Raw genomic sequence first — 14,760 nt, 5'->3', positions numbered from 1 at the left:
TCAGTGTAACTATACTAATGCGTTTACTGCTCATCCACAATACATATGTTATTATGAATACAATTAGGCAATTAGAAGGGGAATGTTGCTTCGTAATCAGTGTCCCCAGATCCTTCTGGTCCCTCAGCCAGTTCTCACTTTTTCATGATTGAAGACAGTTCCAGAATCATGCTCTGAAAGATTGAGATATGCAACATGAGTTAGTCAGTAGTTATTTAATCCGAATCTTAGCCTTAGAAACACATGATGAGAATCCTACAATGCATCCTCCATTAAAAAAAAATGTGTTGTGTAATAGTTCTACTTACCATTGACATTCTTCGTCCACTGGCTGGAGGCGGGGTCATAGGTGGGCTCTCTCCTTGGGCGATACGCTTGGCCTCTGTGTCCGTCCCACTCCCGGAGTTCGGGCTATCAGAAGGACTGTCCAGGTTTGTCTGAGAGAGTCCTCGGGACATGAAACTAGCCTTCCTCCCCGTGGGATAGTGACCACTGTCAGGTGAATCACTCATGTCACTGTAATCCTGCAGAGCGCTGACCCGGCTCTGCTTGCGTAGCTGGTTCCACAGGGCTGCTGGTATCTCCATATGGCTGGCCATAAGGGAAGGCCGTGGCTGTGCTCCCCCGTGCCTGGGATGGCCTGAGCCTTTAGGCCCGTTGGAGTCATCACTGCTGCATGAGTGGTTCCTCTGGTCCAGGGTGTAGTGGTGCTCCACAGTCCTCAGCTGTCGCAGGGACTGGAGCTCAGTCTGTCTGAGGTACTGCTCTGAGTCGTTGGTGCCACCACTATCGTTGTGAGGAGCTACCGAATGCAGGTACAAGGGGATAGCATCCACGTGGCTGTTAGGGACCATTGTGTAGGCCGTCTGAGTGAGTTGCATCATCTTTTGGGGTGATGAGTTTGTGAGGACACACACCTGCTGGACCATGGAGTTTTTCTTGGACCTGAACACTAATAAGCTTTCGTCATCTGTACCTTTATTTCCATACAGACTTTGCTTGACTTTTTTCACTCCCAGGTGGAATATCTCGAGGAGATTCAAGAACAAAGAAACCCCAGCGATGACGAGCATGAAGATCATGAAAATGTTCTTCTCAGTTGGTCTGGACACAAAGCAATCCACACTGTTCGGGCAAGGCAATCTCTCACATTTGTACAAAGGATCCAGTCCAACTCCGTACAGCACATATTGTCCCACTATGAAGCCAACCTCCACCACTGACCTCGTCAAGATATGGAAAACATATGTGCGCAGCAAGGAGCCCCTGAGTGGAGCTTTCCTTACTCTCTTCTGTTCCTCCAGCTTCCTCAGCTCCCTCTCTATCCTCTGTCTGTCTTCATGAACGGGCTCAGCGCCCTCTAGCTCCGCTTTCAGGAAGGCTTTTTTCTTGTGCCTCTCTTTTTCAAGGGCCCTCAAACGGTACAGTGCATGTCCCATGTATACCAGAGAGGGAGAGGACACGAAAATGATTTGTAACACCCAGTATCGGATAAGAGAAATGGGGAATGCATCGTCGTAGCACACGTTCTTACACCCAGGCTGGTCCGTGTTGCACACAAACTCACTCTGCTCATCGTCCCACACATCCTCTGCTGCCACACCAAGAACGAGCATCCGGAATATAAAAAGGATGGTTAGCCAGATTTTTCCCACGATGGTTGAATGAATATGTACCTCTTCTAAGATGCTCCCCAACAAGTTCCAATCCCCCATCTTCTGAGTCACATATCCTTATGCTATAAAAAAAGATTTTACATACATGAATTTCCACTGGGCCATGGTATTTTATAAATACCTCACAGGATAAGCACATTTTTCATAGTGTAGTGTGTATATTTTTCATGATTCCAATGCAATTGTCCTCTTTCAAATGTAGACTGTTCAAGCATGCAATATCAAAATAAAGGATTTAAGAGTAAGAAACAACTTACATGTCAACTAGGTTGTGTGTTCCACTTGCTTCAGAAATACCTGAATATTTGGTAGAATGTATGTTTTGTTTCCACCCATTGACGAGATAGGCGACCCATCTCTGAGAATCGCTACAGTGAGTGTATCGCCAATCTGTTGCAAGCAGGATTCATAGATTGCGAGGATCGATCCACCAAGCGACGGGACAATGGCCTGGGGCTTGTTTTACCACACAGTTGTTGATGGCAGGACATGTAACGTTACCAACAGCGCCAATCAGCTCACGGCCTAGCTTTGACATGTCAAATGCATGCTATTTTTACTTTCCAAATAGCTTTTGATCTTCACTGTATGCTGGTGTTATGTTTATATATGATCTAAATCTGCTAACTAAATGTTTTCAAATGACCAAGTCAAAATTAACAATCTATTGGGCCAGACAGAATGCTCAACAAGTCATGCCCCATCTCATAGTTCCCTGCACGGTGGGCTATTTGAGGCACTGGACTAGTCTGGCAACAGACCAACCAGACCTCCCCAAAAGTTCTGTTAATTAAATAAATGAAAACTGTTAACAGATGACACAATTAGAACAACATATTCACATGGTTTCCATTGATATTTAGTAGCCCATTTAGATTCCTAAAAATGAGTTAACAATTTAATCATTGGAAAGAAAAATCAATTATGGAATGTATTGAACACTTACTTTTACATTGCGTGGTACTGTGTGGTTGCAATAGCCACCATTAAAGGGATAGACCACCCAAATTATAACATGGCATATTGGTTTCCTTACCCTATAAAACAATCTATGGACAAGGTGTGACAGCAATCTACGCTTCGGTTTTGTTTACCTGGCCGTTTCAAAGGCTAACTTTTTAGCATTTGTGGTACAAATCCAACGCAAGTCAATGTTACCTACATTAGTGGCCAGTTAAACAATACCAAAGCCCGGATTGCTGTCACACCTTCTCCATAGACTGTTTACAGGGTAAGGAATCCAAAACATATTTTTGTGAAATATCCCTTTAATACACCCAAATGTGAGTCTCAACCCCATGATCCCATTCCATGACATTCATTTCTCATGAAAGAGAAGGTGTCCTTACAATCACTCTGCTATAACCAACTTCATTCAACTTTGTTTCAGTGAGCTAAGGCAAGTACATCCTTAGGCACTGACCTCAATTCCCATACTTCGTGGCCCAGTTTCTGGATATTTATATTAGAGCATGTATTACCTTGAAACATTGCCCTCCAGAAGGATTAATTATTAATGAACAATATCCCATGACAACTGTTGCAGCAAAAACAAGTGTTCTGAACTATGACTATTAAGCTTTCATACTTTTGGCCAGAAGATATGCTGCCCGTTGCTAATAAAACCTAAGCAGCAGTTGAGAATGTGCCTAAAATATGCTGTACTCATTCGGGTGGTAAGTAGTCATTGAGTTCAATTTCCATTAATAAATCAAAACCAAGTTAAATAAATACACTTTATTTACAAAACCAAAATATGTACAATATACAGTGTACATTTGTTTAACCAGGTAGTCACTCATCCAAAACCAACCAACCAAAAATCTGACAGGAAATGTTCCCCTTAAAATCCTTAATTTCTATAAACATACCACCTTGAATCGTACATAAAATGGAACGTGTACGCCTTATTTATTCATTTACCTGACCATCTTGAAGTCAGTACAATATATATCCAAAATAGAATACTGTTGACATACCGTACAGTAAAATGTACTTTCTGCCATGTGACCTTGCAGCATTAAATAAGATAGAAATGTGACCTGAATTGTAGTTCCAATCTTTATTTCCAAACACCCCCCCCCCCAGATGTTGTATAAAAAGTAACTTTAGTACATACGACAATGCTCCATAAAAGTATCAGAGACAACTCCCCATTTACTGCTAAAATGTGTCAATTAGTTCAGATTAAATGTATGATTGCAGCAGTGTTTAACTCCACATACGGTATAAACTTGCTGGGGCATATTAAGAGTTGTGAAGTTGATATGGGATATTTCCCAGGATCAATATGGTAGATTAGATTTAACGCAAACAAAAATACAAGTGCAGATGTACCAAAACAGCTTATACGAGCTGTATTCATTTAGGCTGTGGGGAGATGATACATTGAAGCCTGTGTGGATGTTACCTCAAGGATATTCTGATCCTTGCTGACCACCCCTCAAAAAAAATATTAAAAAAATAATAATAATACAAATTCAGTTTGAGATCTAGTTGGTTTGGCCTTCATATGTTCCAGGGCCATCAATTACAGGGATCAAATTCAGATGATCTGCTTCTGCTCATTCGTCAAATGGCAAATTCGAGCCTTGAACTTGCGACATCTGAGTAAAAAAATAAAAAAAAAGCATAGTACATGAAATCTTCATTGAATGAAGAAAAATTATACGATTCCGGAAAGTCAACTTGCCATCTTCTTCTTCTTAAAAAGCTTCATCAGCTGGGAAAATCTCTCTGCAATCTAAAAGATATATATATTTTTTTTTAAATACTCAAATATACAGAACCGACATTAATGCTCAGCAATAACTACTAGTCTCAAATCAAAAACATAGAATTCCATTACTATGAAAAAGAAAACTCCAAACACAGCAAATAGGTAAAGACATACCTGAGCGGGTGTCTTGTTCATCTTCTCCGATAGGGAAGAGAAAGTATCTGGAGAGGCACCTTTCATCTTCAGCGCGAGGAGAATATCTCGGTCTTCATCCCTTTAAAAGAAAATGACGGTTTTCAGTGAAAATCATGACACTTGACATGAAGACTCCAACAGCTAAAATGCAACATGGTACGTAAACAAAAAGGCATGAATGTTAAAACCCAACTCACCTTGTCCAAGTCACCACCACTGCACCCTTTCTTATGATGATATTCTTGGCAGACAGGCTGTTGGGTGATGGGGTAGATTGGGGTGGAGTAGTGACTTTACTTCTCTCGCTCTTGGAGCTTCTAGTCTCCTTTCCTTTGGCCCTTTTTGAGGACTTCTTTTTATGCTTGATCTTCTCAGGGATCACCTCCTTTTTAGGCCGCTTTGCTTTCATTTCGACGTGGTGCCTTGTCCGCTTTTTCCCCGTCTTACCCTTGCTGTGGTCCCTCTCCGGTGTGTCTTCTATGATGGTGAGGCATGGTGAAGATAGCGCAGATGCTGTTTCGGTGCTTGTGGAAAGGTAGAAAGGAGGACTGGCCTCTGAAAAATGGGTTTTAGAAGGAGTTTTCCCTGTGGGATGAGCTTGGTCTTTGCCATGTTGTTCTTCTCCTGGTGGTGTTTGAGGGCTTGAGACAGCCCTTGGATTGATGTCTGCACTTATGGGGTAGATGCCTGGGTTGGTGCAGTTGACTTGTGGGCTTGTGGAGTTGACACATGGGTAGCTTGAGTTTGTGTCTGGGTTGGTGGAGTTATTTCCTGGGTAGGTAGAGTTTACACTTCCTGGGCTTGAAGAGTTGACTCCTTGGCTTGTTGATTTAATTCCTAGGCATGTGGGGTTGACCACTAGGCTGGTGGAGTTGTTGCCTAGGTTGGAGAAGTTGATGCCTGGGTTGGTGCAGTTGATGCCTAGGTTGGTGAAGTTGACACCTGAGTTGTTGGATTTGATGTCTGGGCTGGTGTTTGCATGCCGTATCCTCACAATGAAATGATCATTTGACTTCTCCATCACTACTGCCTGCATGGGCAAGTGAGGCTTGAAGTGAAACAGGGGGTTAACAGGAGCCTCCCTAGTCCTGCCACCACCGCTTGACGCACCGCTGGAGTTGTCCGTGTCCAGGGCAAGGTGAATGTCCTGCTCTGTAGCGTCTTCCCCATCCATAAGAGCATCCTCACTGAAATGTGCACTGATGACACTATCTGGAGCAGACATGGGCTCCACGCTGGCTGGGTGCAAGAAGCTGAGGTGATTGTCAGACTTGAGAGGCGAAGGAATTGTGAGGGAGACAGCCAGATCTTCTGCCAAAATGGAATAAGAGCTCTGCGAGAACACACTGGACTGCGATGTCATTTTGTCTTCTGGTAGGCTGGAGGGCACCTCTAACATGCAACTCTCATCCAACAAAGCTGGATTTAGTGGAATTTGGACTTTTGAATTTGGAGAGGAAAACTTGGAAGGTGAAATAGAAGACCATGTGGCAATGACTTTAGAGGGAGTACCAACTTTGGTTGTGGTACCAACTTTGCTTGGGGTGGTAACGCCTCGGAAGCGCTCTCCTTTCCGAGGAGTACCAAGAGGCCAGCCCTGATTGTCCCCAACTGAGACACTAGTTTCTAGCAGATCAGACCCTTGTAAAAGACACTTGAAGATCTCTCCCATCTGGGAGTCTGTCACCAGGTTGAATGTTAGGTTGGAGGCTTGCTGTTCTGTGAGGATTTCGAAGTCAGACTTGTCATGGAGTGAGCCATTTTGAGACAGCCGGCGAACATAGGCAACTGTTTTCTCAGCAGATGAAGGGCTGTTTGATGATAAGATCTCTAACCCGTGTTGCAAAGGAGGTTGCATTGGAGGTTGCATAAGAGGATGATCTGAGGTTTGAGGCTCTGATTCCTCATCTTCTTCAAATGACATTTTAATATTTTTGCCTCTTCCAAGACCGGTTTTGCAAGGGGGGAGAGTCTGAGCCCTGGTTCTTTTTATGTTGGGTTCAACACATTCTGTTAATTCCTCTTGCGGTCTTTTACTTGCAGATGTTCTGGACACACAATTAGTTTTTTGTACCGTTCCCTGCGGTCTTTTAAGTTTAGAGGCTGTGGACACCGATGACTTCACTGGCTGCTTGGGGGACTTCACTGGCTGCTTGGGAGACTTCACTGGCTGCTTGGGAGACTTCACTGGCTGCTTGGGAGACTTCACTGGCTGCTTGGGAGACTTCACTGGCTGCTTGGGAGACTTCACTGGCTGCTTGGGAGACTTCACTGGCTGCTTGGGAGACTTCACTGGCTGCTTGGAGAGACTCAAGTCCCTTTTTTCAGCTCCTGCAGACTGGTTTCCATTTGAGGATTTGCAAACACTTCTCAGAGCAGTCTGAATTTCCTTGAATAAGAAGTCTAACTGCACATTCACAAATTCCCACAGTTTCGACTTCATATTAAGTGGTTCCTGGTCAAAGATGCGGTTGACAATGCCATTGTTTGATAACTTACTCAAAACAGACATTATGTTGTTCTTCAGTTTCACTTTGAGGTCATCTTCTTGGCTGCATAGTTTAGTAAAGCTGACACTATCAACAAAGTCTGTAAAAGAGTCAAGGGACATGTCCATAACACCGCAGAAGCGTTCCTTAGAGAAGGTTGAACGAAGCTTCATGTACTTTTTCCTGCACGCATAGCGGATCTTTACAAACATGGCCATAACCTCCTCCACGGTACACAAGGCAGCTTTGGGTAACGGAGGTTGAACCGTTTTATAGCGAGCTTTTGACATGGGGCTTCCAACTGGTGAAATCAAGGTTTTACTTAAGAGTTTAGAATTCCCTTTCTCTTCAGGCAACTTCTTGGAAAGTCTAGGGGATGACTTGGGAATGTGTTGACTTTTAACCGTGCTTGTGGGCCTAACCATTTTGGCTGGAGAACTTGGCGTGATTGGCGTTTCTTCCCCTTCACTAAGAATTTCACCCTCTTCCAATTCATCCTCAGGGCTGGAAGAACAGACAGAAGCCCGATCCACATCTTGTTGTGTAGCACTTGCAATGGAGCGGCCAGAATTCTTGTTCTCCATATTCACATCCAACTTCTTTGAATTGGGATCCCCAGCAGCACTGGTAAACTCTGTCAAATACAATATTTTTGGTTTCATTAGCAAAGTAAAAAGGCATAACCTGTAGGCCTATGTTGACAAAGTAAATTCAGTGTCATGGAATTAGGCAGATGATTACAAACATAGGCTATTGCTGCATCTTCTTAACTTTGACAATAATGAAACATTTTCATAAAATTTATAAAAATCTTAACCATACCCATGGTGACATATCTTAAGGAGCAATCCAACACTTTCCAACGTCATTTTATCATCTCCAGGACAATACCATTGTCTACATGTGAACACGTTCAAGTTCTACCTGATTACATCATTAAAAATTGAAACATTTTAAACCTGAGATTCGCTGTGATGTGGGGAGCAAGAAAATACTCTCCCCTCTGGCTAGAAACTCGTTGCAGACTTTGAAAAATCAACTTTTCATTAAAAAAAAATAAAAAATAATAACCCATAACTGTTGTGTCACAGAGAAGCATTTTTTTTAGGACCTTTCCCATCTTTTTAACAACACATCATAGAAACGCGCCTTAGATGTACATGTAGACTCTGGTATGGTGCTGTAATGAATACGAGGCTCATTGTCATTTAAGTGATGCTTACCTTTGCGAAGACTCTTGACGTAAGCAGGTTTGCTGTGACATGGCGGCTGATGGCTTTTCCTCATTGGACGGACTGGGCTTGTGAGTGGGCTGATGGCATCTGGAAGGCTGCCCAGTGTAAGCATCATCGAGTCCTCATCATGGGCCAATGGAATGGAGCTAGAGGGCTCAACATTCACGTCCTCATTCTCTGTGTGACTTGGCTCAGAATCGAGGGACTTCTTTGGCGTTTGTGACAAGCCACTGTTGTGCTGTGCTGATGGTGCAACCTCTTCCGTTGTGCTGCTCACCTTAGACACTTCAAAACCGCTCAACGGTGAACCTTGTTCCACAACAGTCCTCTCTTTCTCACACTCCAGAGGTATCTCGGTGGCATCTTCAACGATCTCAGATGTAATGCAGATCTCTGGAATTCCCTCCATGCTAATCGTACTAGAAACACCATGCTTGGAAATATCTTGCACCTCTGCTGTCACATCTAAACTAGAGGTTGAAATAACAGAGGCAGGCAGTGGCAATTGCAGAGATTCCGATGGTTCTTTTCCTGGAACACCTTCAACAGCAGGATGTCCCACGCAGACAGCAGCGGGTGGAACTTGTGTCACAGTTTCAACAGCTGGACTTTCACAGACCAAAGCACTGGGAGTTTTACTGTTTGGCTTACACACCCAATTGTCCGTAATAAGAACTACATTTTCCATTGAATGGTCAGGGGTAAATCCGTTAGACGATAGGCCAGTGTCAGTATTTGAATTGTTTCCACAATTCCCAGCCACAGTAGTAGCAGTGACAGCAGCAGCAGTAGTAAAATCCTCAGACTCACTCACTTTATTCACAGAGGCACATTCTTCAGGTCTGCTTTTCAGTGGAGTTCTCAAAACAATGGCACAGACTGGAGCTGAAACACAAACCTCCCTGAGAGGTTCTGGTGTGGTGGGTTCAGTCCTCTGATCCACTGTGGCCTCCGGCAGCTCAGGCCTACCTTCAGAGACATCTTGGACAATAGTGTCTTCCACTTCTAACTGGCACTTAGGTTGCTTTTTGGCCACTGTGGCCTCAGCCAGACCTTTGTTAGCATCCTGACAAGGTTCTTTGTCTGTATGTCTAAGGTCAATACTTCCAGGTTCCGAAGGCATTGGGATTTCTGAAGAGGGCTGTACCACTGGGTCCTCGAAGACCTCGTCGGTCTCTACCACACTGCTGTTGATTTCGTCTAAGATGAGTAACTTGTCTAGATCAGGCTGTCCACCGTCTTCCGCTGACTGGTCTTCAGGAACTTCCTCAGGTGGTGTGCCCTCCTGTTCCTTGGTTTCAGCAAGCCGTCTTGGTTTTTTAACTGGTGATAGGGTAAGATTCAGAGTTTCCATGAAACTTAACTTTCTGTTTGGACCAGTTTCCTCTACAGAGCTTTTCGCAGCCACTTTAGCCTCAGATGGAAGCAATTCAGACTTCTCACCTGTCTTTTGCCCCCCGACTTTACTGTCGTCCATTGTCTTGTCCTTACTGACGTCCCTACTGCATCGGTCACTTTCCTTTGCTCTTCTTCTCTCTGTACAAGTGCTTTTTCTTTCTCCAGATTTTTTTGATGTATTCTTTTCTTTTCTGACCTCATCCTCTCTTCTTCTCTCCTCTTTCCTTCGATGGTCCCTTGGAGGACTTGTCCCTCCCTTGCGATTAAAAGATTCACTGGATCGTTCAGTGACACTGGCTTGGTTCAAATAGGCATGCTTTCTGTTAGAGGAAATGTCTTTAGTACCTCTACTATGCCTATTACCATCACCCTTATCACACCTGAACTCCTGATAATGCCGACTAGAACCTTTTGATTGATAGGCTGCACAATCTTTAGACATTCCTTCGGAAGTGCGGTCAGAGGAAGCAGTGCAATGCAAAATGTCAGAGGTTGGATTTTTAGCCCGCTCTGATCTCCTGCGTACCTCAATATCTGAGAGACGAGGGCATCTGCTTGACTTGGAGTTATATTTTCGCTGCTCATTTGAGTGGGACAGCCTCGGATTTCCACCTCCGCCTTTTCTGTGCTTGGTTTGTTTTGGCTCGTCTGACGGGTCAAGTTCACGTGTAGGGTGTCTATTCACAGAGTCCTGGCTGGAACTACCAACAGTGCGTTTCACTGGAGCTTCTGAATCTCCTTTAGCGGTCTTTGAAGTGACAGGAAGAGATGGTCTGAGAACTGTTGCATCAAGAAGAGGTGGTCTGAGAACTGTTGTATCAGGAAGAGGTGGTCGGAAAACTGTTGCATCAGAGGGGGTTGGAGGGAGAAGGGGGTGGACCACATCTCTGTCTTTACAGAGGAGCTGGCTAAGATCCTTTACAACACAATCCTGTCTAGGACCCGGGGGTTGGCTTGGTGGAGGCTGCCCTGTAAGATTCTGTCTAGTTGGAATTAGTGGTTGGTTAAGTTGAGACGGCCCCGTAGGATTCAGTCTGGTTGGAACTTGTGGTTGGCTAAGTTGAGACGGCCCCGTAGGATTCAGTCGGGCTGGAACTTGTGGTTGGCTAGGTTGTGACTGCCCCGTAGGATTCAGTCGGGTTGGAACTTGTGGTTGGCTAGGTTGTGACTGCCCCGTAGGATTCAGTCGGGTTGGAACTTGTGGTTGGCTAGGTTGTGACTGCCCCGTAGGATTTTGTTTGGTTGGAATTTGATTTCTCAGGCAGTTCATCTGAGATTGATGGTGAACTACAGGACCCCTCCTTGGCCTGAAACTAAAAGTTGAAACATCATTTACTCACATGCCTAGATTTACAGAGAGTTCATAGAAGGTATACATTTACCTAATGGGTACATAGAAAACGTGTATTTTTTGTTTGTGCCTGTCCCTGTTGGACATGTACATCCCTAAATAACTGTAAGGACCCTGCCAACTACGAGTTACCACTTCACAGGTGTATATGAAGGTCCAAGACACTTACCTTTGGCTCAACCTATTTATCTCCTCGTCCTTCCGCACAACCTCCATTTTAGCTGTTTTGATGAGCGCACAGATGTTCTTCTTCAGGCGGCTGTTCTCGGTGTTCAGCGTTGTATTCTTCAAAGTGAAAACGCATGTCAAGCACGTAAGTGGTAACACTAACTGTAATGTAATTAGTTCTGGACAAGAGCGTCTGCTAAATTACTAAAAATGTAAATGGGATAATCAATGTAATAATTTTGCCAATTTAGCCTTTTCATCATGACAGAATCACATTCATGATTGTCATGGAACATTTTTATTTGTACAATCCAATTATTTCAAGTACTGGTTATTATTATTTCAAGGGGTACTACTAATACACGAGTGACACTTAAGACTTTCTATTACAAACCTGTGTTTCAGTCTGCTGCAACCTTCTCATTAACTCATCAACTTGGCTTTGTGCTGCATTGAATCTTGTCCTCAACTGTAATGAGATAGGGGGTACTGATGGTTATTAATATCTAATGGGAAAAGGAGCTGTGTACCAGCATTCCATTTAAGACAATCCTGGGGGTTTAAAAAAAATAAAAATGCATATTTGAATTGGATAAGCATTATGGTACACACCTCATTGTAGGAAGACTCTCTATCCTGCTGTTCCTCTGTTATGATTTCTTCATATAAATCCATATATTTCAGATTCTGTGGTGAGAGGAGTGTGTAATTCCTTTCTGTAATAAGATCGCACAAATACAAAGTATGTTATCAGTTCTCATATCAGCAACGTGGGTATCTTTTCTACTTGTAAAAAAATATATATCTGACTCAGACCATCTCGTAAAGAACCAATGTGTGCGTTTGAGTGATGTTTACCTGCGTTCAAATTCATCTTTGGACTTTCTAAACCAAAATAAATATCCACAGAGTCTTCATTGAAAGCTGCTGTGGTATCTGTGGGGTAAAAGTATCGCAAAGTTACCCACATATTGCACTTCTGTAATTTCATCACATGGAATAACATTACTGCAGAAATGCCTTGTATTATTGGATACAGTACAGATAATATGCTTATGTAGTAAGGGATCCACCCAAGATAGGTTTGTGTATTTTCTTTGAGTGCATAAATCCGGTATGGCTCGACCCTTACCGAACAATACAAGAGAGAATAGGAGAATTCATACTTTTCCATAAGAGTGCTTTGTGACAGAACAGTTATACAATAAGAATACAGATCAACTCATGGCAGTAACTATACTGAACAACAATATAAAACGCAACATGTGAAGTGTTGGTCTAATGTTTCATGAGCCGAGATAAAAGATCTTTGAAATGTTCCATATGCACAAAAAGCTTCTCTCAATTTTTGTGCACAATGTTGTTTACTTCTCTCAGCTACAGACAATTTTGTGAGAAGACCGATTTTTAGGGAGCTGACAAACACGGCTCTAGCTCTGTCACCTTTCACCGTAGATGTAGAAGTGCGCCATAGGAAGATACGGCAGATTGAGACGCATCCAATGCAAAAAAACACATTAGTTTAAACTGATTTTATGGGGATTGTTTTTTATTATTATGCCAATTCGATTTTCAACCTTAGGGGGATGTATTAAAGTATCTGTGACCAACAACTGCATATCTGTGTTCACAGTCATAAGAAACCCACAGATTAGGGACTAATGAATTTACGTAAATTAACTGATTTCCTTATATGAACTGTAACTCGGTAGAATCTTTGCAATTGTTGCATTTATATTTTTCTTCAGTGTACTTAAGGGAAGTTGTACCATGTCTTTCAGCAGCCCATCTGTAAATAACCCACCCAACTACCTCATCCCCATATTGTTATTTATTTTTGCTCTTTTGCACCCCAGTATCTCTACTTGCACATCATAATCTGCACATCTATCACTCCAGTGTTAATGCTAAATTGCAATTGTTTCACCACTATGGCCTATTTATTGCCTTACCAACCTAATCTTACTACATTTGCACACACTGTATATAGATTTTTCTATTGTTTTATTGACTGTACGTTTGTTTATCCCATGTGTAACTCTGTGTTGTTGTTTTTGTCGCACTGCTTTGCGTTATCTTGGTCGGGTCGCAGTTGTCAATGAGAACTGGTTCTCAACTGGCCTACCTGGTTAAATAAAGGTGAAATAAAAATAAATAAATCCACCATCTATGGACAGTGAAATAGGTTATAGCATTGTACTCACTTTGGTGGTCTTGGCTGAGGTCACCATACACTTCATCCATCAAATCCCCCTCCATTCTCCTGATGCTCAATCAATGGCTCAGATATGTACCTGGAAGTAGCTGGAAGAAACGATGCATAATTTGTGAGGCAAGCCATGCATTACTTGCAAAAGAGTCCAGATATCTTGAAATTGGTGAGGTCGATTGGAAAAGTGATCAGCAACACATTTGGACCTTCTAGAGACTAATGCCTGGATTTTAAAAGAAGTAACGTTAAGTTATCTTGTAGCATGATCACACAACTAGCTAGCTCTTATAATTATCAATAAGCTTTCTAATGTCAACTACTTTAACTAGTTATTAACAGTAAGCTGCCTAATGTCAACTAGCAAGCTGCCTAGGATCTAAGAAGCATAACGTTACAAAACATGTTACTCTGGCTGGAATGGCTAGCACAAGGGCTTCTGCTGGGTTGGTGGTAGCTACTAACTAGTACCAATGCCTAGATTGAGTAGCTAGTAAGCTTGTTAGTTAGCCAGTCATTTAGTTAACAACAAAACAATTATGTTTGTAGTTCATTGAGCAAACTTAAAATAAGCTATGTCGGCTCCTTGTAACGTCACATGCACCAAGGGCAAGGATATGATGGAATGACACAGCCACAAAATAGTTACCGTTACAATACTTTAGCTAACGGACTGACACAAGCCAGCTAACGTTAGCTAGCTATGGGACCCACACAAACGTACCCATCTACAAACTCAAGACACCGAGGAACATTAAATAATGAAAAAACATTGGAATGTGAATTTACACAAAATATCTACTCACCATATGACAATCGATTCTAAGAATGTTGTTTAGCATGTTATTATGCTTTATCATCTGTTTACAATCACTGTCGCGACGACTCGACAACCTTCTTCAGGGAGCAGGAAACAACGACATTTTCCCGCGGTCTCTGCAAGACACAGGCAGCGCCTCTTCCGGGACTTTCAAGCGTTCAAAATAAAATGATTAAATAAAAACAGCCTATTGTTTAGGCCAGACTCAATCAAAGCCAAAGTCAATAAAATACTTTCTAATCATAGGACACCACAGTTTCACACCTCGAAAACGCTGTCATTAAATTTTGAATAATCTTTAATTGGAACCTCCCAATAAATATATTTATAACTATGCACTATCTGTGCTCTTGGGTCTCTTTTATGAAATTTGTTTAGATTTATCCAAAGCAAAAAGCATCTATCTCGAGTAGGTATGCCTGTCGCTTCCATCGGCGTCATCTAAGCGACATAATTTGGACAATCGCCCGAACCGGAAGTGTTTCTGATTTTCTCACATG

At 42.7% G+C, this 14,760-nt stretch overlaps 2 protein-coding genes across 3 annotated transcripts; both read right to left on the bottom strand.

The window, feature by feature from the left end:
• On the bottom strand, nucleotides 1-2,029 carry LOC139407761 (gap junction Cx32.7 protein-like). Its single transcript, XM_071151619.1, has 3 exons — nucleotides 1,934-2,029; nucleotides 309-1,738; nucleotides 1-173 (listed from the first exon to the last, which is right to left on the bottom strand). The coding sequence occupies exons 2-3, from the start codon at nucleotides 1,713-1,715 to the stop codon at nucleotides 135-137; spliced, it is 1,446 nt and encodes a 481-aa protein (XP_071007720.1). The 5' UTR covers nucleotides 1,716-1,738; nucleotides 1,934-2,029; the 3' UTR covers nucleotides 1-134.
• Nucleotides 2,030-3,398: 1,369 nt separating this feature from the next.
• Nucleotides 3,399-14,690, bottom strand: LOC139407038 (CASP8-associated protein 2-like). 2 transcript variants are annotated; one of them, XM_071150331.1, is made up of 10 exons: nucleotides 14,247-14,690; nucleotides 13,436-13,535; nucleotides 12,090-12,167; nucleotides 11,844-11,947; nucleotides 11,626-11,700; nucleotides 11,233-11,348; nucleotides 8,303-11,025; nucleotides 4,788-7,713; nucleotides 4,570-4,669; nucleotides 3,399-4,419 (listed from the first exon to the last, which is right to left on the bottom strand). In XM_071150331.1, the coding sequence occupies exons 2-10, from the start codon at nucleotides 13,488-13,490 to the stop codon at nucleotides 4,360-4,362; spliced, it is 6,237 nt and encodes a 2,078-aa protein (XP_071006432.1). In that variant the 5' UTR covers nucleotides 13,491-13,535; nucleotides 14,247-14,690; the 3' UTR covers nucleotides 3,399-4,359. The 2 variants fall into 2 exon arrangements, with proteins under 2 accessions (XP_071006432.1, XP_071006431.1); XM_071150330.1 differs by having other exon boundaries at nucleotides 12,048-12,167; nucleotides 14,247-14,375.
• Nucleotides 14,691-14,760: the final 70 nt, after the last annotated feature.

This window comes from Oncorhynchus clarkii, chromosome 4 (assembly GCF_045791955.1).
Source record: "Oncorhynchus clarkii lewisi isolate Uvic-CL-2024 chromosome 4, UVic_Ocla_1.0, whole genome shotgun sequence".
Lineage (NCBI taxonomy): Eukaryota > Metazoa > Chordata > Actinopteri > Salmoniformes > Salmonidae > Oncorhynchus > Oncorhynchus clarkii.
Note: the sequence above shows the minus strand (reverse complement) of the source record. Positions and strands in the feature narration are given on the sequence as shown.

Coding starts and splice junctions, on each gene's coding strand:
- LOC139407761 (XM_071151619.1), bottom strand. CDS start 1,715: ATGGGGGATTGGAACTTGTTGGGGAGCATCTTAGAAGAGGTACATATT. Junction 174..308: donor GTGGACGAAGAATGTCAATG/GTAAGTAGAACT, acceptor TCAATCTTTCAG/AGCATGATTCTGGAACTGTC.
- LOC139407038 (XM_071150330.1), bottom strand. CDS start 13,490: ATGGAGGGGGATTTGATGGATGAAGTGTATGGTGACCTCAGCCAAGAC. Junction 11,948..12,047: donor CATTGGTTCTTTACGAGATG/GTCTGAGTCAGA, acceptor ATCTTATTACAG/AAAGGAATTACACACTCCTC. Junction 11,026..11,232: donor ATAAATAGGTTGAGCCAAAG/GTAAGTGTCTTG, acceptor TTCAACTTTTAG/TTTCAGGCCAAGGAGGGGTC.